The sequence below is a fragment of the Camarhynchus parvulus genome, chromosome 1A (assembly GCF_901933205.1).
Source record: "Camarhynchus parvulus chromosome 1A, STF_HiC, whole genome shotgun sequence".
Taxonomy (NCBI): Eukaryota; Metazoa; Chordata; class Aves; order Passeriformes; family Thraupidae; genus Camarhynchus; species Camarhynchus parvulus.
In genome coordinates this window covers 6,560,037-6,582,474 of record NC_044586.1, presented here as the reverse complement: position 1 = coordinate 6,582,474, position 22,438 = coordinate 6,560,037, and the positions used below count along the sequence as shown (strand labels likewise).

General features: G+C 40.1%; 1 protein-coding gene across 3 annotated transcripts in view; it reads left to right on the top strand.

The window, feature by feature from the left end:
• The first annotated feature begins 220 nt into the window (after nucleotides 1-220).
• Nucleotides 221-22,438, top strand: part of PHF21B (PHD finger protein 21B) — a 142,356-nt gene continuing 120,138 nt past the window's right edge. The window contains exons 1-3 of one of the 3 annotated variants that reach the window (XM_030959386.1): nucleotides 221-387; nucleotides 893-925; nucleotides 1,211-1,276. In XM_030959386.1, the coding sequence (XP_030815246.1) occupies nucleotides 334-387; nucleotides 893-925; nucleotides 1,211-1,276 (153 nt within the window). In that variant the 5' untranslated portion in view covers nucleotides 221-333. The remainder of the gene's footprint in view (nucleotides 388-892; nucleotides 926-1,210; nucleotides 1,277-22,438) is intronic. The other 2 variants (XM_030959387.1, XM_030959388.1) reach the window with 2 other exon arrangements.

Genomic DNA, 22,438 nt, shown 5'->3' with positions numbered 1-22,438 from the left:
CCACTCCTTTTTTCTTTAATTTTTTATTTTACTTTATTTTTTCCCGTCTTTCTTTTTTTTTTTTTTTTTAGTTGCTTAAAAAGATTATTTTCTTCCATTTTCCCGCGGAGGGAGGGGTGGCTGGCTGGCGGGTCTGTTGCAAAAAGCAAGAGAGAAAAAACCAAAAACGCCAAAAAAAAAAAAAAAGAAAGAAAGAAAAGAAAAAGAAAAGAAAGGCAAAAAAAAAAAAGGCCAAACAAAACCAAACCAAAAACCAAACCAAACAAACAAACCAACAAACAAAACTTCACTCGGATCTGAAAGTGGCAGGAAAGTGCCTGGCAAGTTGCAGGGATGGAGCTACAGAGCTTGCAGGAGGCGTTAAAAGTGGAAATCCCATGTCAGCAGGTAACAGAATGCAATGCTGAGGCAGCCGGCCGTGCCGTGCCGTGCCGTGCCTGGCTCGGGCTCGCAGCACCGGGGTTGCATGTTCGGAGCGAGCCTCGGTGCCGCAGCGGCCCGGGGAGGGGGCGCGGGGGGCGCGGCGGGGAGGGACCCCCGGCTCCCCGCCGCAATGGCGAGCACTTCCACAAAGTACTTTGGCGGCTCGTTTGGCTGAGTTTTTTGTGTGGGGGGGTGTCGTGGAGACGCGGAGTCGACGCTGCAGTCGTGTGAGTGTGCGTGAGTGTGAGAGAGAGTGCGTGTGTGTGTGTGTGTGTGTGTTGGAGAGATTAGGACGAGACTTGAATATTTATGAGCTTTGCTTGAAACTGACTCGCAGTGTTTACTTGCCTCTTTGTTCCTTACCCCCCTCCCTCCCCCGTCCACACACATACATACATTTAAAAAAATCCATTAAACTTGAAACAGTTTCTAATTCCTCCTTTTTTGCGGGGCGATTTTTTTTTTATAGAAACTAGTTGCACAGATGAAGCAAGATCCACAGGTAAATGCAGATCCTTTTTTTTTTTCTCTTCTTCAGTATTTTATCCCTGCCGTAATAAGCGCAGTTGTGCTGGGACAGCAGGATGAGAAACTTTATCAGTAAGAGATCTCATTTTGTAGTCTGCACTGAGCTTTCTTGCTAAGGAGGGTGTTTTGTGTGTGCATGCTTCTGTACGGCTTCGGTGGAATGGTTTTGCCTTTGAACAATTTCTAGCTTGCAAGTTTATTCATCACGGGGTTAGTTTGCACTTTGCCTTTAATATGCGTCTTGTTGCCGTTTTTGCAGAACGGGGATCTTAAGAAACAAATCCATGAAAGGCAATCAAGAATAGCAGCTCTTAATGAGAAACAAGTAAGGAACAGATCGATTCAGTTGTGCTTGGTTTTTCTTCTTGTTTTTATGATGCACTATCTAAACATCCGAAAAGTGTCTGCGTTAGCTGAAAAATACTGGCGGCAGGGGATATAACATCCATTTTCTTTTGCATAGAGTCAGAAAATGCATGTTTTGATAATGAGGTCGGATTCTCTGATGTCTTGCTGGGGAAAGAATTATTTCAGTACTAGCAGTAAAAAGATAAGCAGTAGTTAAAACGTAAGAAAAAAAAAGAGGCGTCCATTTTGAGTTGGTCGACATGTTTTAGGAATATGGAAAATTCTCCTGTCTTGGGCTACTTTGTGCACTTCTGTGTAATGTGCAGAGCAAGAGTTGGGAAGGAGGAGGCTGGAGCCCCGTTTGGAGCCATTTCTGGGTTTAATTACAAAACTGATTTTTATTGATCACTTTATTTCTTTTCTTCTTTTTTTTTTAATATTTTTTTTTATTTCCCCTCCCCACTTGCCTTTCTCTTCCCTTGGTCTGATCTGACGTGTTGCCTTTTGATTCGAGTTCACTTAGGCACTTTTACTTTTTTCCTACCCCTTCCAAAAATACGAATAAAACCAGATTAACCCGCTTCAGCAGCCAGGGAGAGGGGGGAGGAAAAAAAAAAACCAAAACCGGAGGAGAGAAACAAAACAACCCAGGAACCTTCCCCCCCTGCCTCCTCCCCTTCCCGCCCTTCCCAAAGTTTCTCGCGGCTGTTTTTGTGCCGGTGACCCCTGGGCCGAGCGGGGCCCGGAAGGAAAGTTCAGCGGCGGGGGATCAGCGGGGCTCAGCACCGCGGACAGCGCCGCTGCCCTCACGGCTTCCCGGCCTCTCTCCCGGTGCTTCCAGGCGGGAAAGGCACTTGGGAAAGCCAGCAGGAGATCTGCCAGAGGGAGCCCCCCCTCTCCATCCCGGCGCTGAACTTTCCGGGCGGCCTTTGGGCTGCTCAGCTCCCCGCTCCGTGCCGGGCCGAGCGCGGCCTCTGCCTTCAGCACCGCGCCCGGGGACAGCGCCCACAGCCACCCCTGCCTCCCTCCCTGCCTCCCTCCGACCCTCCCCGCGAAAGGCGACACGTGTGCTGCTCCCCCTCCCCTCTTTTTTGTTTGTTTGGTTTGGTTTGGTTTTCTTTCCTTTCCTTTCCTTTTTTTTTTTTTTTTGGTGTTTTGTTTTGCTTTTCTGGAGTTGTGCTTGAAGTTGCCAAGTGCCTGCCGTGCAGCGTGCCTGCGGGCCACGGCTGCACGCCACCCCTTTTTCTCCCAGTTTTATTGTAATGAGAATTGGTCAGCACTCTCAGTTTGGTAGTGGAAGCTTCCATTTTGTGAGGAAGGGGTGTTGGTTCCTCCTAACATGGAGAAAAGTCTGCGGAGTTTGCCGGTGGGGGATGGGGCCCCATTCATGCTGAACATTACCATTTTGATTGCTTTGATGCCGTTTTTGGAGGGGGGAGGGGAGAGATTGCCCTACTCAGCAGAGCACAAAGATGTTTAATCACTGTATAGAATCAAATCAGATAGTTTCTTTTTAAAAGCAAATCTGACACTACGTGATGCGTAAGGGCTGTTAGTCCTTGTTGAGCAGTGTAAAACAGCAAATTGTTGACTCTAATACTACTATATTGAGTAGAACCTTGTTGTTTTTTGGTTTTTGGTTTTTTTTTTGTTTTAATAAGGTAAAAGCCTTTCCTGCAACAATGCATCTTTATGTGTTGTTTCTTAAATATCAAAATAGTTTTACTAAGTGTTCTAAGTGGGTATTTGGAACATAGATTTGATCATTTCCCCCTATATTGCAGCAACTGTTTCAAGGCTGTTTAAATTTTTATGATCGCGGTAAATGAGAAGCTATTTATTATATGTCATGTTGGAATTTAGATAAGGCAGAGAGACACATTTGAAAATTCAGTTTGAACATTCTGATTCAGCTTGGGGAAAATGGTTTTTGCTACGCTTGCACAGCATATTTATGTATAATCCAAACTAACTAGTAACAAATTCTTGTATATTTATGACTTGCCATTCTCATAATCTTGTAAATAAATCTATAGACCATGAAATAATTAAACATAAAATACCTAAATTCTGGAAAACAGCAAATTTGGCCTAGCAGGAAGCATCCTATTTTTAGGCAAAACTCTAGATTTCTTTTGCTGTTTTCAACATCCTGTGCAACAAGAGCTCAATAATTAAGAGCCTGGCTGGTGGTGTGGTGTCCTTGTGCTCCAGGCTGCCACCTCCACAGGTCTGCACTGAAATCCTCCTCAGGTCACAAATGAAATGAGTTTGGAGGTCTTAGCTCATGACCAAGTCACAAACCCATTGAGTAACTTTGCAGGCTTGCTATAATTGGTAGTTGCTCCTTAGGAGTGGCTTGTAAATGAGCTCTATGTCCTTGAGGGTGTAGAGAAGGAGCAGTGAGACCCCTGAGACTACAGATGGGCTCATGGTGGAGCTCTTTGGTGGTTTCATGCCCTCACTTTCATGGAAACACCAGTGTAAATTTAAATAGGCAGTTCTAGCAGGGGAGTTATTTTTACATATGTATTTACATTCCTTCCTCCTTTATCCCCCCCAAAGATTTGTTTAGGCACAACTAATTCATAATTCAATAATGCATACCTTTGATTTTGTGTACACTGAATACAAAAGACCCTAAAATTGGCTTTCAATTTAACTGCACGTGTTAATGATGAAACAGTAAAACAAACAAACAAAAAATCCCCATCTACACCTGTTAGGAACATAGCAGGAGTGAATGTTATCTCCCAGTGCCCCCATTCATCACTTTTCACTGTAGATGGCTACAATGGCATTTGTGGCAATGTGTACTTTTCTTGAAAGTTACAAATGAAGACAAGAAAGAACTGAATGACAAACTCAACTTTTGAGGGAAATTTACAAAGTGGGCTTTTATATGCAGCTGGATTTAAAGTTACATCCTAATCAAGGATCCTTGGTTAGTCACTGTATGTTGGTGGGTTAGAGAAATATAGAATCTAGAATAGTTTTAATATTTTTCAGCGTCTTCAAATACGTACTTAGATCCATGATCTTCATTACTGGAAGGCAATAGCTTCAATCAGTTCTTAATTTGGCATCCAACTCAGAAAGACAGCTTAGACTTCTGTCACAAGTACATCCCTCAGATGCTGTGGTTTTGATTAATTGTCATCACATTTGAGAATGGGTTACCTCTTCTTTAACAAGATATGGTGTGTGAAGAGTCCATTAGTTAGTCCAGTGGTTTTACACCTTCAGTCTACAGCACATGCAGAGCAGCAGTAACATTTTTATCTAAATTGTCAAGCAACAAACATTTATATGGAAATAAAAGAGCCATCATAAGAGCCAGCATTGGCCTTAATAGCACACCAGAGTTGCTCTGCTGCATGTGTTTCTTGCTCTTTATGTCCTTAAAGAGTTGTTAAGGGTCTTTTAATTCTAGAAAGTTGTCTCTTATTAATTAATAGATCAGGATAAAAAAATAATCAAATCTTTAACCTCCATTGGAAGTTTCTTTTTTCTTGTTCCTCCTTACTGACATAAGTGTTAGGTGGCAAGCCAGATCTTTAACAATGACCATGTGTGGGTCACTATATTTTTGACCACGATGAACTCTGAATTCAGACACCCTGTCCTGCAGCACAGCAATAAAAATATGCCTTCCTGAAAGACATTATGCCATTCACTTGTGTGCTGCCTCATTTCTTTACCATAATTTACTATCTATGCAGAAACTCAGCATCAGTTTCAGGGAGACTTTCCCAGCCTGTATTATTGATGGTTTGGGTTTTTTTGGGTAGTATACCTGAAATAAAACCACTGACTGTATTTTGCCTGTCGTGATCACCAACAAAACCTGTTTGTGGAAAGTGTTAGACTTCTTAAAATTGAAGTACAGTTCTTGTGCAAGTTGTTGGAGATGGTTTAGCTCAAGATGTCTCATTGTGCTGATACTGTTTCTGTTTTGGGGAACAGGAGGAAGTGGATTTTGGGTTTGTTGAAGTTCACGCTGCAAATGGCAGCATTGCTTACATGAGGTAAAGAGTAAATTATTAATATTGCCAGAGCTCAGTATTTCATGTGGCTGGGTTCTTTCAAAATGATTAAGGTAAAATAAGGGTTATAAGCTTCAGTGCAAACTCAGGTAAAATCTGAAAGGCATTTCCAGATGGAGTTGAACCCGATGTCACACTCTGACCCAAGGCATGCACAGCCCTCCCTGCTGCTGTGGCAAGAATTGCATCCATGTCTGGCTCTGGATGTCAGGGCAGGCAGAGTGATGGGCTCCCAGGTGGAGCATTAAACTTTTCTATCACTGCACTGAGTCTGTAAACACAAAGACAACAGGTATTAAATATGAGCTTGACTTTGCCATTCTTCTGTATAATGAGGTCCTGCTGACTTTGCTGTGAATCCTGAACAACTGCAGAATAAAATGAACTTACTGGATCAGAGTAAAGATTCTGGATTGAAATTCAGAGTGCTCCAGTTCCCAGAAAGCTCCAGTTCTTTTTCCTTTTTTCCAAAATCAGGTGGCAATGTATTGCTTGTTTTGCCATCTATGGAAAGAGGGGAAAAAAAATAGGGAAGTATTTACCTTCAGCTTCTTGGAGGAGAAACTTAGGAATATAGTTTGCATAATGACAATCCTAGCATTCTGTTTGTGATTTCAGTAACAGCATACTGAGAGTCCCATGTCATATTGGAGAAAAAGGGTAATAAAGGACATTTTCACAGAGAAATGGAAATATGGCTTTCAGCCTGTCATTAGGTTGCCCTTGAAAAGATGCATGGAATTCACACATCTGTAACAAAAATTTCTACTAGAGGGGTTAGAACCCCGTTTTGTTTGGTAGCTGGACTGGCATGGGAAATGCTATTTCATTCCAGCATTTTTCTTTGACTGTACACTTTTCTCTGCTTGTACAGTGTATCACTTGGCAGGGCTAACTGTTGAAAAGAGAATGTTACATTCATTCTAACCATTTTAAAGAGTTCGCTTTGATATTTTACCCACTTAAAACACCTGCTGTCAGAACAGTACAATTGATTTCAATTAACTTTGAATTTCTTCAATAAGATGACTCTTATAATAACTCCAGTAATCCCATGATGCCTCATTAGAGGAGCTGGCTATGATGATTATCCCTGTGATTTAGCAATTTTTTCCCTACAATGCCTTTGTCTATTTAGAAAAAGGAATTATGCCAACAATACCTTCTTATTTCATTTCTGGTTTTACACTAAAGACACTTGCTACCTGTTACACACTAAAATATCTGATTTATGCTTGCAGCAAACAGGTATTTGTTCAGATGTGCACAATACTTTAGTAGGGAGACTCTTTTAAAGTAACTTTAGTTCTTTGTAGGAACTCTGCATCTTGGAGTTAGAATTTGTTTTAATTTTTGAGCAGACACTTGGGTAGCTGTGAAGTGTCTTCTACAGGAGTCTTTGTCAGGAGCTCTGGTTTGATGGAACCAAATCTCCACTGGTTCATGCTGTGTGTGTGGCTCATCCAGAGCAGTGTCATGGCAGATGTTTGAACCAGTTCATCTTGTCTCAGGATCTGGTGCACAGACTCCTTGTATCTGTGGAAGAAAAGGGGAATGTCTTCTTTCCATGACGTGATGCTAGAGAAAGGTTTTGAATGGTTTAAATAGCATTTCCAATGGGATACTGCACCAGTCTCAACACTTCTGCTATGTTCAAGTAGAGAAAATCCCTTTTTATCTCATTGCAGATTCAATTTTCAAGTTGAAAGCATGAAGGCATATAAAGGCATGTTCATACAAAGTTACTTTTAACTTTTCCTTCTATGCCTTTCTCTTTGTGATCAAGGATATTATGTCCTGTATTTTTGTACTTGATTATAAAATGATGCCTCCCCCTCCCCTCCGCCCCCAAAACACAAATCTGAAGCACCACCAACATTTTTAAGCAATAAAGGATAGAAATTTGCAAATCAGTAAGACAAGGCCATGGTAAATGGTGTATGTGTGGCCATAATGTCAAGGAGGGCAACTGGTACATGCAGAGGAGTTGGAGGTAAGGGAAGTATGAAAATAGGCTGCAAGTTTAAGATAAGAACAAAGAAGAGCCAAAAAGAACCAGAATTGGACTAATTGAAATACAAATTTGTCATTCTGCCATTAAAGTAGACAGTTATTTCAGTGTAATAGACTCATATTTGGTCTATCCAATCCTCGTCACACACTTCTCTTATATGTCTGTATATACATATATTTTGTATAATTTTTTATTTTATTTTATTTAAAACTTAAGTTGGTACTGCGTTTTTATTTGGAATTGTTCTTGAGTTAAAATGTACTTCATGAAAAATGTTTTCTCCCCCACCACTCTCTTTTTTGAATCAGCTGCTTATTGTTATGCAGTAGCAATTTCCAGAGTGTCATATGAAATTGCTGATGTGGCTTAGTTCCTGCTCCAACCTGCAACTGCCAATAGTAAGGCTCTATTGAAATCTAATATGTACCACAGGGCTTTTTGCACATGTACAGGCAGACCCTTCTGCTTAATAGACAGAGGACTAGGAAATAGGAGCATGTGTCTTCCTTTTTTAACCCATGGAGAACTTAAATATATGTCCAAATTTAAATTATAAACCAATCCTTTGACTGAATTAAAGTAAACCAGAGTATTGACTGTAAGTGCAGCTGCAGTAAAATCAAAACAATAAGTGCTTGAGAGCTCTGTAGATATGATGGGTGGTGTTAATTTAGGCTTTTGAGAGGCAATCTTATTTTCAGAGCTGTAATTCTCTTTTAAGAGCCTGAGTATTGAGGCTCTGGCCAGAGCAGTGTGTTCACCTGAAGGTTGGTCTGACTGCTTGTGTTTAATTGAGAGAAGCATATAATTGGCCTTGAAACAGAAGTTAAGTCTATATTGCATATAAGTTGGTTTTGTTTCCACATTAATTTAGCTTGATCCTGTTGGTACTTTGTGATGTAGCTTCTGTATTATCTGGGGAGAAGGAGTGGAATTGCCTTTCTGTGCAACTCAGCTATTGATGACAAATCTTATAAGGTTACAGAAAGTGAAATTGTATATTACATTTCAAATAATTGAGTCAAGTGAGAATCATTGATACTTTTGACATGCAGCAGAGATTAACCTACATTTTCTATAATGATCTGTTTTTCTAAAGTGCCTCAAATCAGCTAAGATTGCCTAAAGATTTATTGGTGAGTCAAAGCTTTTCTAAGAATGACGAAGAGAGAAGCTTCCATTCTCAGAAATGTACAGAATGTCTCTGTGTATAAATTTGCTTCTGTGTCTCTGTGTGTGTGGGTGTGTGTGGTTGGGTGTGAGCATAAGGTCTTTCTCTTTGATATCATTCAGGCAGAAAGCCAATATGCGCATGTAAATGAGCCTGAAAATGTAATTAAAAATATATACGTACTGGGGACTGCAGTACAGAATTTAGTGTGAGATGCAGGTTATAAAGTGACAAGTAACATTTCCCATATAATTACTGATACTAACTCTCATCTGGGATTTATGCATCTTGTGTGTTATTAAGTGCCAAACAGATAAATGCTGAAATTATTTCTTTAGCTTCATTTCACCACAATGACTGAAAGCAAAGTACATCTTGCCCATTCTCTTCCCTTCAACCAAAACAAAAGCCTGAGTACACCTACCATCCAAGTGTTACTAGGAGGACTAAAAGTATTTTACATAAGGTCAGATAAAGACCTATTTGATAGCGTATCTTTCCTGGCAATAAAATATTACAAAACAGACTTACTTGTGAATATATTAGATCAAGGAAATTCTCTAAATCATTAACACACATCTAGGAATTAGTATACAGATGGAAAAAGAGAAAGATTGCCAGGGGAAAGACATGAACAATTTTGTCCTTTATTTCAGTGTAGATAACAAAGGCTTGCATATAAAAGCCTATATGAGAGGCACTTCATAAACTCCAAACTTTAAGCAAGAAGCCAGTTTTCTTTGCTTGAAAGTATTTTCTGAAAGTTAGGTCAGAGTGCTGGGTGCAGAAGCTAATGTTCCTGCTCTCCTGCTTAGGGAGAAACTACTTGGAAAAGCATTTATTTTGCATTTAAAAATACAGGTGGAGTCTAGCTGCATTTCTATCAACAGCTCTGCAGCCCATAAATATGTACAACCTAAACCAGTGCCTTATTTACATTATTTTATTAACATTCTTTGCTGAGTGGGCTTGAATGGAACACAATCTCTCATATAGAGGATCTAATTATAAACACAAGGGACAGAACCAAATAAGCAGTCTTTAAAGGGAAAAGAGTCTGGCAGCTTTGTTTAAAGTGTCCTTTAATGAACTTCTTTAGCAGCTTGTATCTTAGCAACACGTTTTATTACATACCAGTGCGGGAGAAGCAGTTTGCAGATGGAGTTGCACACAGTAATTTATTTCCCCCCTTTCCCCCCTTTTTTTTTCTCCTCTGTGGTGACTCAACTGGAATCTGCAGAGTAGCTTTTCTAACCCTGATAGCTCACTGGAAATCCCTGATTGGTTCATTTGTATCTGTTCTGTTTTGTTAGTTGATGAAAAAGGCATTTATTATGGTAAATGCATACTGATTTTGCGTGCTCTTAGAAATTCAGATATGACTGTTTTGAATAGGCATGGATTTAAATGGAAAACAACCCCAGCTTTTTCCAGTGCACTTTTTTTTCATGGATGTGTTGCATTCAGCACTCGTCCTTGGTTGCACACACCAACGAGTTTCCAGATTTGGAGGTTATTTACTCCCCATGTTATGTGGAATTGTTTTAATTTCTCATCTTTCACCCCTCCAAAACTAATTGGAGTGACAGAAGTATTTGCAATCTTTTTTTTGTCTTCTTAGCCAAAACCTGGCACTTAAACTGCAAATATATTTTTTTTAAAGCTGCTGTTTCAAAACCAACTGAAATTCTGCACTACTGTCCCTCCTTCAAATGACCTGCAGGGCTGATCTTTGTTAAAAGAAATACTTTTTGTTCTCTCCTCTACTAATTGCAGACCAAGTTCTCCTCATATGTTTTGAGTGAAAAAGTGAGTAGCTTTTTTCAATAGGGTCTTTGGAGGAATGTGGTATTATTGAAGATGAGTATGAGCAATACAATCCAGATTTCATTATTTTTTCTTATAAATTAAAGGGGAAAAATGCCTTGAATGAGCAAACTAAATACTATTCAGCTCAATTTACATTTTATACTGGCTAGGCAGGTGTAAGTCCAGAAATATATTTCCCCGGAGTTCACTGGAGTTACCCAAAGTTTGCACTGGTGTGATAAAAATCTGAATATTACCAGAGGGAGCAAAGCAGGTGAGGAGAGGAGAGGGTAGATGAAGGCAGTCCAGAGTGTTAGGAGAACCCACAGAGGATGGAGATTGTTGGCTTAAAGATCCTGCTCTTGGGGATGGCTTCATTAAACTTCAGTTAAGAGCTAATATATTAGGGGTTGATATTAAAAAGACAAAACCTATCCATTTCATCAAGTCCATTGATATTTGCAAGTAGACAGGAGAAGGCTTTTGAAAGAGATGGAATTGTTTCTCTGCTTAACATTAGTGAAATATAAATGCATTTCCATTAACTGGCAAACTGTTATATTTCTTGAGTCCTTAGTTCAAAAAACCCAGTTTCCTTTCACTCCAAAATATGGATGGATGGATGGATGGATGGATGGATGGATGGATGGATGGATGGATGGATGGATGGATGGATGGATGGATGGATGGATCTCTCCACTTTTCTGGTTTCAGTATGTCAGGTGACAGCCTGCCTCTTGTCCCTTTTGGATCTGCAATATCTCAGCCTTAGTAGCAGCATAAAGAAGTCCTTTGAACTTTAAAATCAGTAAGAGAGGTGAAGAATGGAGGGGAGAGGATTCAGTCCCACTCCCCTTAAATCATGGTGATACTGGTTTTAAAACAGAAGGATGTCCTCAGCCAAAAGCGATTCAGTTGCCATCTGATTAACTTACTTTTTCTTTCACTGTTCAGCCCACTGTTAATTAACTTAATTTGGATTGAAAAAACTCTGATCTGGGGGAATGCACTAAAATCTTGCACATGATGGTGGTCCGAACTGTCAAACAAACTAAATCATGAAATTTGCAATATTGCTGGGCAAAGGCTTGTATCTTTTTTTGTAGCTGTAGATCCCTAAAAAAAGGGACCTGGAACAATTCAAGTCCTGTAATGAGAAATGGTATTTATGCCAGGCACAGTATTTGAAGACTATGTCTTAGATTAATATTTTAATGTGATAGAGCTGGGAATTTTTAAGTGAGGTATAAAAACAAGAGTCTTAACAAATTTCCTTCAGAAATGTTGCAGTAAGAGAGAACAAAATGAAGAACTTCATTATTTTCTGAAATATTTAGGAAGGAATAAGAACCTGTGTGTCAGATTGGCTAAAATAAATCAGTAAGATCCAGTGTTTCATTTTTCCTTCAATAAAGAAAAAAATACATTTTTTTTCCAGAAGCACAAACATTTCCAGAAACTTCTTTAACCCTCTGAGTGCTAGCCCTGTATCTCATTACAGAAGTACTTTTAGTAAAGGATGCTGAAAGGAACTTCCATCCCCAGATGAAGCAAAGACTCATTTATAAACAATGAGAGCAGGAACAATAGAATGCTGAGTGCATTCTGCATGAGTAATATAAGTGAGGATTGTGAGAAGCCTATGATTTTTGTATGCCAAACTCAGTTTGGGAGTGAAGCATTCTGCTGATTTTTTTGACACTGGGGAGTCATCCATTCTCCCTGCCATGTGTATGTGCAAACATACACACAGAGAGGCCTGGTACTGATGATTAAAGAAAGGACTCAGCAGCTCCTACCAATGGTGTGGAGACTCAGGTGTAAATTCATAAAACTAGTGGAAATTGGGTTGAGATCTAGGCCAGCACTGAGCCTGAAGTAGGTGGAGCAAAGGTGAAAGACCTGTTTTAAGAATAGAGTCTGAGCTTCTGTCTGTATCCTTGGCTGGGAGGCTGTTTGCATTTGTATATTTTTAAGTCAGAGAGTTTATGAGGCCTTCAGTATGAATTCCTATTTCTGACATCTTTAGATTGATCATTTTTATTTATGAGACTGTATCTGGATTTAAGCTCTGGATTTCAGGCCTTTTGGTTGAAAAACTTCAGCCACAGTTGATTATTTTATCTTTTTTTCCTCTTGCACCTTCTTAATAAAGCAATTCTCCTAAATATGCTGAAGTTTTTTGGCTCTGGGTCTGTCTTTATCCTATGTGTATTTAAGGTTTGGCTTAATGAGCTTCTCCTCCAGGACTCAGACCCTAAGGTAATGCAAACAGTGAAGGCAGTAGTAGCTGACATTTTTCCATGCACAGTGGAAGAATAAACTTCCCCCAAAACTCATCTTTGAGTGACTTTGCCTACTGTTACAAATACAGAGCAAGTAAGCTGGCATTTTCCTAGCTTGGGCTGCCTGAGGGGGTCCATTTCACCCACTGTTATGAATTTGCTACCCTATTTTATAGAAAAATAAAAGAAAGATGTTCTTTCCAACCTAAGTCAAGGTGTTCTTTCCAACCTAAGCCATTCTGTGTTTCTACAGTTCTCTCAAAATTGAGTTGTTGGGTTATTTTGCAGTTCAGTCCCTGCTTGCTGTTTGAAATTGCCTCCTATTAAACTGAGTGCTGTCAAATGATAAGGATAGATTTTGTAAGATGATCCAATATCCTGAAAGCTGGGCTAATGTGTTTCCTAAAGGTCTTCCTACTGTGTGGCCCCTATTAGTTCTACAAGTGTTAGCTAGGCAAAGTGGCATGCATCTGCTCTGTCTGTAATTGCAACTTCTGATAGTCTTCTATTTTGCTTCACTGTTTGAAAAAAAAAAATAAAGTCTGAGATCTTCATGTTAAGATTTTGTAGTTTCCTTGGGTTCAGTTGAGCTGCGCCTGTTTATACTTCTCAAAAATCTGGGACAGGTGGATTTAAGTTCCCTTGCCATCCCAAAACTAATAAAAAATTGGCCAATCACTCATACAACATTTCTCTGGATCTCCCAGGTTCTTGCTCTTTCATTAAGCTGGCTTCAGTTTAGGTTAGTATCAGCTACTGGTTTACTGATAGACTTTCTCTAAAGGCTGTGTCTAAACCTTTAGATTTTGGTGTCAAAAAATAGCTTTAAAAATATTATTCCAGAACAAAGTCTGAATAATAATGCTGAAAATTGCTACATATTTACTTAGTGGTTCACTGTTCCTTGAAAAAGATCTTTTGATCATCAGATAGTTATGTATTCATCAGCTGGCCTGCTCCAACCTATCATATAAATACATGAAGTTTTCAAAATGCACAGTTCTCAGCAGACTAGGCATGTACAGAATTTGGCATTTATTAAAATGCAGTTTCTTGACAAGACTGAACTCAGCACTCCTGTAGTCTGTTGAGTTTTTATCCACTGAAGGAATTTTACCTTCTCTGGTTAAGGATCCTCCCAAGTAATTACACTATTTTCAACTTTAAAAATCTTGGAATTGCAATTAGTGGATGCTGGACTTCTGTGGGAATTTGATTTGCTGTGCTGAATGTGCAATGGATCAGCCTTAAACAAAAGTTTGGTTGCTTTGCATGCTGTCCAGCGTTGCTCTGATGGAACTGACTGTTGTCTAAGAGCATCCCCAATGCTTTTAGTGGAAATGGCTTAGAAGACAAGGTAGACACAGGCATTTATTTTTCAAGGGCCAGATTCTTCCAAACTCAAGGGTGTTGCCACAACCACCCTTCATATTTTAAAGAGAAAAATTCCCTCCTCCTGGTAGAAGAGGTGTACAATGTGTACAGAGACCTAAACACAGAAAGAGCTTGAGAAAACGAATTTGAGGGGATATCTAGAGCAAAGGGATTAAAATTGAACTTGCAGGTTCTTTGTGAACACAGCAGGGAGGTCCCAGTATTCTGATGAGAAATAGAGAGGTATAGGTCAAAGTTTGAGATGGGAAGATGATTTTCTTTCCCAATTCCCTTCAAAGCAGAGGCTGTGGAAGAACTGCTGGCAGGCACACTGTGACTTTATGGATACCCACAACTGGAAGAGGTCTGAGCAGTCTCCTTTTCCTACATTTCCTTGTTTCCCAGGAGACATGGAAGAGAACATTTTAAGATTAATTAGCTAATGATGATAGGCAGGAATTCTCTTCTGCAAGTTTGATACTAGAAGGGGTATTAAGATGAGGATTGATACTCCTGTGCACACCTTTCACTCTTTGTTTATTTGCTTGAGGTTGATACAGTCTTTCATAGAACAAGCTTTCGCTGAATGTGTACCCAGGAAATGTGCAGGAAGCTGAGTTTTAATGTGATTCCAATCAGCAATGTCAAAATGTCAATCAGTAATATCAAATCAGTAGTTGTCAAAATGCTGTGCATTTTTATATCTCAAGGCTAATATACTACATCTATTTTTAATTACCAGCTGTAACTGGAGGTGTCATTGATTTTCCTCTACTGGAATGTCCTTACTAGCTTTTCTGTATTCAGTTGTCCATGTTAAAATGTTTGAATAACCCTCTGTTTACAGTGATGATGTCCCACCTCAGAGTGGTAATTTCAAGCTCAATTATTTCAATATTGAAATAACTTTTAATTCCCAGAATGGATGTGTCACTTTGCTTCCCTCACTTGTGTTGCAGGAGGTGTAACATAAAGCTGATCTAGCAAAATATACAAGGGAACCTCTCTTTCTGTTTGTTTAGGTAGGTAGACCCACCTTAGCTGGGGAAGGAGAAAAATACAGAGTGCTGAGAGATGGTGGCATCTGATGCTGTCACTTCCTTAGGACTAAGATGATCAGTTTCTAATGTGGGTGTTTATAATGCTTTCTGAGTAGGACAGAAGTAGTTGTACAGTGAAAACTGAACTCCTGCCAGTCACTGGTGGTTGTACTGGCTCCCCTCTGGCTTCTGTCTTTGCTGTGTGGCTTTGGCTCTTTTGTCTTGGAGGATTTTTAGATTGAGACACAAAGAGAGGCTTCCTTTGGTCTGTTGGGGCTCATAGGAAGGTGGTGGTTATCTCACAGTGCAGGGGAGGGTTTGGAGAGCAGAGCTGTGGGTGCTGAGGACACTGTATCCATCCCAAGGGCTCATCCCTACTCTGATCCCAAGGACTGAGTGGCTGTTACTGTGTGCTCCACAAGTGTGCTCTGCTCTTGAGTTTAACCCCAACAGAATCCCCCTGGTCCACTCCTGAATTACTTTGCAATGTGAAGTAAAGTACAAGATTTACTTTAATCAGATGACAGGGTGATCTGCTTGAGAAATGAGCTCCTGATTTGTAAGCAGTGTTTAATGTGGATTTTTTGATGTGAACCAATATGTGTTCTTTGCTGGTGGGTTCCACACTTAAAACAGCACTACTCATCTCTGGCCCTTCTGTGTTTATAACAATATCCCAGGCTATGAATGGAGGGGAGGGAGGAAGGCAGTTTCCCTGCTTGTGGGCATGGGCACATCAAGTGCTTTCCTCTCTATTCTGCATAATGAGGATGAAGAACCAACCCCTATTATCTTTTCCCATGTTATTCTGAGGGCTGGAAATGTTTTATATCCCTAAGATCTGGGCCATTTGAGGTCTTATGGAATTCCTGGAATCCTACTTAAAGCTTTTGTTTTCTTATTTCAGGTGTGAAACTTATATCCCATTCTGGCTGGGAACAGGGTCCCTCAAGGCTGGAGCCTCTTCCATGGCATTATAATATTTTGGGTTGCAGTCTGCACTTAATTTGTCTGTGTTAGCAGAACTTCATCTCCATTGATTTTGATATCTTGCTTGAACAGAACATTAGAGGAGCACTTTGGAACTTCCTATATTTCTTAAGAAAATGCCACCACGTCCTTTTTTCAGTAGGAATTATTGCCTCTCCTTTCAGATTCCTAATGTTTGTAGTGTTATCCATTACACAAGACCCAAAAAACTCAATGAGGTTCATAAACACAGTTGAAACTTACTTGACTTAGTTTACTCTGAATGTTTTGCTCACTACAGAAGTCTGCAAATACAATTGAAAGAGAGCATAGTAGTGCCATTTTTTAATGTTAAATAATATTGGCTGTTACAAAAGAAGGAAACAAATGAGTGGTCTTCCAACATTCTCTAAAAAGACAGTAGCACTCTTTCATCCAGAACTTTACCACTGCTGACCTTCAGTGCTACGAGGAGCTGTGTAGCAGCTGGACTGGGGGTCAAAATGCCAATGGTGCTTCCTTTCACCAGACTGGGTTGGGTTGTGACCTGATGGTTGGGTAGCACAGGTTGGGTTGTGACCTGGTGGTTGGGTTGCACAGGCTGGGTACAGGATTTGTGCTCTGGGCAGCAGGGGAGGGGGGTTTTCTGCCCTTCTGCCCTGCTCAGGTGAGGCCTCACCTGCGGAGCTGCCTCCAGCCCTGGGGCCCAGCACAGGAAGGACATGGAGCTGCTGGAGCAAGTCCAAAGGAGGTGCCAAGATGATCAGAGGGCTGGAGCAGCTCTGCTGTGAGGAAAGGCTGAGGGAATTGGAATTGCTCAGCCTGGAGAACAGAAGCTGTGGGGTTACCCAATTGTGGCCTTCCAGTACCTGAAGAGAAACTGCAAGATTGAGAGAGACTGCAAGGGCCTGGTGTAACAGGACAAGGAAAAATGGCTTAATACTGAGAGAGGGTAGATTTAGATTAGATATTAGGAAGAAAATCTTCCCTTTGAGGATGGTGAGGCCCTGGCACAGGTTGCCCAGAGAAGCTGTGGCTGCCCCATCCCTGGAACTGCCCAAGGTCAGGTTTGATTTGGCTTGGAGCAACCTGGGATAGTGAAAGGTGTCCCTGCCCATGGGAGAGGGTGGGACAAGATGATCTTTGAGGTCCCTTCCAACCCAAACCCATTCTGTGATTCTATGATAAGTTACTGGTTTTTACCCGGCAATTCCTCCTATACCAAGTGCAAGTATAGCTGTGTTATACAATTCTTGCCTTACACAGTCCTGATTTCCTGCTGTCAGCATGTTTTTCAATGGCATGGCACTCTTTACTCACAGTAAAAAGTCTGCATAGAAACACATCACAGAATTAATGAAGAACTGTGAATGCTGAGGCATTAGTGTGTAGTGGGGTTCTTGTGGAGTAACAGACATTTCTTTAAAACTTGTGAGGTACAAGGTATGTAAATGTACATTCTACAGTGGCCCTCTTACTGCAGAAATGAAAGCTGGACATTGTGTTCATCTCAAAGTGACAAGAAGAATGAGGTTCTGGAACAACTTTCCAATAGAGAAAGTGGAAGCAAACAACCAGTCTTTTATTATCCAGTGAATAAAAGTGAATCCTTTTTATTATCAATTGAATAAAAGGTGAATCTGTGACATGCAAAGATGTTGAGAAGCCTTGGCAGGAGATGAAAACACATAGCAGCTACTTTTTTTTGTGGGCCATAATATTTGGAACTATTTCTGCAGAAAAGCAAGGTAAAGGACTGAAGGAGTAGCTCGACATGTTAGCCAATCTGTATTTTATGTCATGTGGGGAGTTGGTTCCAGCTGTCATAAACTTCTTGATGGACAGATGCTTTTTTATAATAAGAAACTGTTTTCAAAATTATTTTCTGTTCTAGTTCTTATGGTATCAGTCATAGGAGTGTTTCTGTAATAGGTTGAATAAAGAGACTTTTAAGGCACAGATTGCTCAGTTTGTAGGAGAGAATTGTTATTTCACAGTAAATCATACTATTTCTGGCACTTCATTTTTCATTGGCTTTGTGGTATGTGAAAGAGCCATGAAATACCTGAAGAGCCATGAAACATTTTCTCAGAGTACAGTGCTCCACTCAGATACTGGATGATAAGGAGAGGACTCCCTGTATGGAGATAGAGGTGACAGTTTAAGTTCTGACACTGGAATTTCTTTTATAGCTGCCAGGAAGCACCAGAAGATGGCATGGTTTGTACAGATGCGTGCTGGAAAGTGAATGAGTGAGCTTGTGAAACTGCTATTAATAATCTTGGGTAGTGTTTACACTGTAGTAAAGAAATGCAGTATTTTAATTCTTATTTCTTCTTTCTGCCAGTAAGGGACAGCAGTAAAGTCCAACTTACCTATTTATGAATCTCTCTGTCTGTCCTTCTGTCTGTCAGTCACACTGTCTGTCTGTCTTTCTATCCTTCTCTGAGTTTGGATGGTGCAGAAAATGGGAGGGGAAAAGTGAAAACCAAGCAATTGTGATGTAGTCTTGGCACAACATACACTGAAAGGTCAGCCTGACAAAAATGGGTCTTGATGGTGACTGAAAAAGATGGCACTTCCCCCCAATAATTTTGGTGAAAAACTTTGTTTGTCTCCTCTGTGTCTCTCAGTTCAAGCCTGAGATCCCAGACTTATCCTTCTAACTTTCCTGTTCTCCCCTCTCAGTTCCCAGAAAAAATGTGATGAGCACAGGGTGTTAAGGTACTGTTTTACCCCTGGAGTGCCAGAGTCTGCCAGCTTTGGAGATTCAGGATTTAAAGATACTTCATCTTAACATTCCTAATGCTGGAAGAAGTAGGAGTGTATTTTAAAAGCTGTGTTTGTGGGATTCTGCAGGACCAGCAGGCTCTGCCTGGCCTCCCATCGGTTACTGGATCCAAAGTTTTCTTTCATGCAGGTGAAACTGGTGAAGGTTTTTATCAGTTTAATGAAAGGCTGCCTCAGTGGAGTAGTTTGAGGTTGTGGACTAACTGGTTAATATTTCCTCCGCCTCCTGAAAATGTAAAGAACTATGAAAATGTTAAAAATTATTTGTTAAAAAATAACTAGTACAGGGGAAGAACAAGTTGAAACTATGTCCCCTACCATAATTGTTTCAGCATCTGACTGAAACTGTGCTTTGGCTGGTAATCATAAAATCGTAGAATCACAGAATGACTTAGGTTAGAAAACAGCTCCAAGATTATTGATTATCCAACTTACGACTTGTCAATACCACCATGGCACCAAGTGCCACATTCAGTCATTTCTTGTTCACTGACACTGCATAGTAAAATTCACTGAACTCTGTGGTTAGGGTTTATAGCACACAGTTGCTTTGATTCTTTTTTTTTCCTTTCCAATGACTATCCAGGCACTGATAATGCCTTTTTAAGGACATGTTGAGTTTAGCTCTGTGACTTGGTCTTTTATGAATTTTTGAGGCAAAGAGCTTGATAAAGAAACTGGTTCTGATGTATGGCAGGAGTAACTCTGCAGAAGTTGGCAGAGTGCAGTAGTGTGGAACTGCTTTTAGTTACTTATCTCTTGTTCCTTCCCACACAGTTTCTTTGTACCTGCTCATCTGTGAACTCTTATCCACAGCATTGGTTCCTCCTCAAAGCCAGAGTAACTGCAGTTGTTTCTCACACCTTAGGTTAATCTCATTCTTGTTTGAATGCACGAGTGTAACTTTATCCGGCAGATAAAGTTTGGGGTTTGTTTTTTATTTGGCTCTGATTTACATAGTTGAAAGGGCTCCTTAATAAACTTTTTGAATCTCTACACGCTTAGGTGGTGCTAAGATATAGAATCTATGTAAAAAATATTAATTTTCTGAAAGTTATGTGATTTGCTCAAGTGTAATATTGTTTTTGTGGCTTATTTCATAGACTTTATTTGATTGTGGTGGGCTGAAAGCAAGAGCTAGGTGTCCAAACAAAGTCCTGTGTAGTTTTGTCTGTACCTCAGTAGTTCTGGCAATGATACTTGGCACTGACCACACACCCAAGTGCCTCTCTGAGCTTAAAATTAGTTTAGGGGAGAATAGATCAGGCTGTGATTTATTTGGCTGATAATCATAAAATCAGAGAATCACAGAATGACTTAGGTTGGAAAACAGCTCCAAGGTTATCATGTCCAACTTATGACTTGTCAACACCACCATGGCACCAAGTGCCACATGATTTTCTGTCCTTCTCTGAGTTTGGATGGTGCAGAAAATGGGAGGGGAAAATTGAAAAGAAAGCAATTGTGATGTAATCTTGGTGGAACACACACTGAAAGGTCATCCTGACAAAAATGGGTCTCGATGGTAACTAAAAAAGATGCTACTGAAGTCTTCTTAAGAAGGTCAGATTTTTTTTTATTACTACATTGAGCTAATTTTGATCATCTTGTCTCAGTTTTAAACCTCTGTGATTACTGTTTGCTTCAGTAGCCTCCAGATGCTTCTTCTTGTATGTGGAAAACCTGGCAGTTATGAATGTTCACTGCTAACGAGTTGCCTTTTGTGAAAGTACATTGATTTCTAGATCAACACCACAGTTTTAAATGGCCTTTGTAAACTCTATTACAAGTAGCTGTTTGCAAAGTTAAAGTCTAAAAATTAATTAAAATCTGAGGCCTTCTTTGGTATAAAATATTTAGTTGTTTTCTTTCTTTTTTGTTTGGAACGTCAGATGTTTGTGCTCAGTTGGCAACTAATGGTAGCTGCAAATTAATTTGGTTATTGTTTTTTAGGCACCACTAAATGTTGAAATCCTGTTCCATTGTTACATTAACTGTAGTCTTTTCTGGATTTGAATTTGTAAAAATAGTGGCTAAGGTTTTGGAGCATGACTGATTCACAGTATTTGAGGACTCATTTCTGTTGTGACACAAGACAAAGTACTGGCTGTTGGTTTTCCCTCAGAATGTGGTTGGCTGCATATGTGGAAGTGGTTGGGTTTAGGATGGGAGAAAGTCCTCAAAAACAAGGAAGGATCTTAGAGTCTGATATTTCAGGAATCTTAAAGACTTCCAAGGGTTATATTGGTAATTTGGGGAATAAACTCCAACTTAATGTCAGTGTTCAGTGTGTGCCTATAGCAAATTTTCCTCTATTGCACAGGACTGTGTGTGGAGTAGTCAAGTTCACTTCCGTCCAACAGCATCTGGAACTGCCTGTTCACCTGTGTGAAGCTCCTTTCCAGAACACCCAGATAGATCTCTGGCACATGTGAAAGTCTTCAGTAGAAGGGAACTTATTAAAAATGTATAGAATGGTTCAATTTTTAAAGGAAGAAGTTTCATTACGTTCTCTTTTTTACGTATGAAGGAAAATCATATATTTGCAAATGTAATTACAGTTTTGGAAACCACTTGTCAATTATTTTCTATTAAAGGAGCTTCCAGAAACCTTTTAGGAATCTCTTGGTGTTAACCCAGGCACAGAAATGCAGGGGAGAACTTCTATCTGAAGAGCTTTCAGTTTAGAAAAAGATAGATTATAGTTCCACTTCCACAGAGTGGCAGCTGAGGCTCAGAGGTTTTTAGCAGGGCTGGGAATTTTGCAGCAGAGCTGGAAACTGAATCCAGGGCTTCTATGTCTAGTTTATCAGTTTACCTGCATGGGCATCCTGTAAAGGTGCTGCTCTTCTACATTTCTTCTGGGAGGGATGTGACCATGCTCTGGCTCCTAAATGAAAACATTCAGAGTGCTAAATAGTCTTCCTGATGGCATCTTCTACTAGTTTTGTTGCAGTGTGAAATAAATGAAAAAAAGGCCACTGGCCTCTCCAAACAGCCATAACAACAACAACAAAAAAAAACCCAAAACCACAAACAAACAAAAAACTCCACCAAAAAAAAAAGAACAAAGCTTCATTTTTTATCGTTGATGAAATATTTATTTGGAAGCAGCACAGCAAGTTGGAATAGTTTGATTTGATTAGCAAGTCTAAATGTATTAGCAGCAAGACAGAAACTATATTAGGATTAGTGCTAATTAGTTGCACTGATTACTTCAGTCTCAGCACTGTTTGACAGATGTGTTTCTGTGGTGCACTACTGAAAGAGGAGCATGCTTTACCCTTGTGGTGGTTCTTTTCTTCCCTTCTCATGATATCTTTGTCTTGTCATTGTTTGCTGATGAAGTCTCCACTGCGGCTACTGCAATTTGTGGCTTGGCAAAGACAAATACTCTCTTAAAAGTGAAGTTTGAACTGGGAAATAGTGATGCATGTGCTCATCACTATGCTAGTGAGGACTTTCCTAGGATTTTCAGGCATCTAGGACTGATGCTTGACAGTCCTAGAGAAGGCCTCTTTTTCTCCATGGAAATGGTCACAGCCACCCCATCATCCTTGATAGTGCCCATCAGCCCTGTCCTTCAAGTCGGATCCAAACCTTCATGAAATAAGTGCTGCTTCTGTGGCTGGAGAAGACTT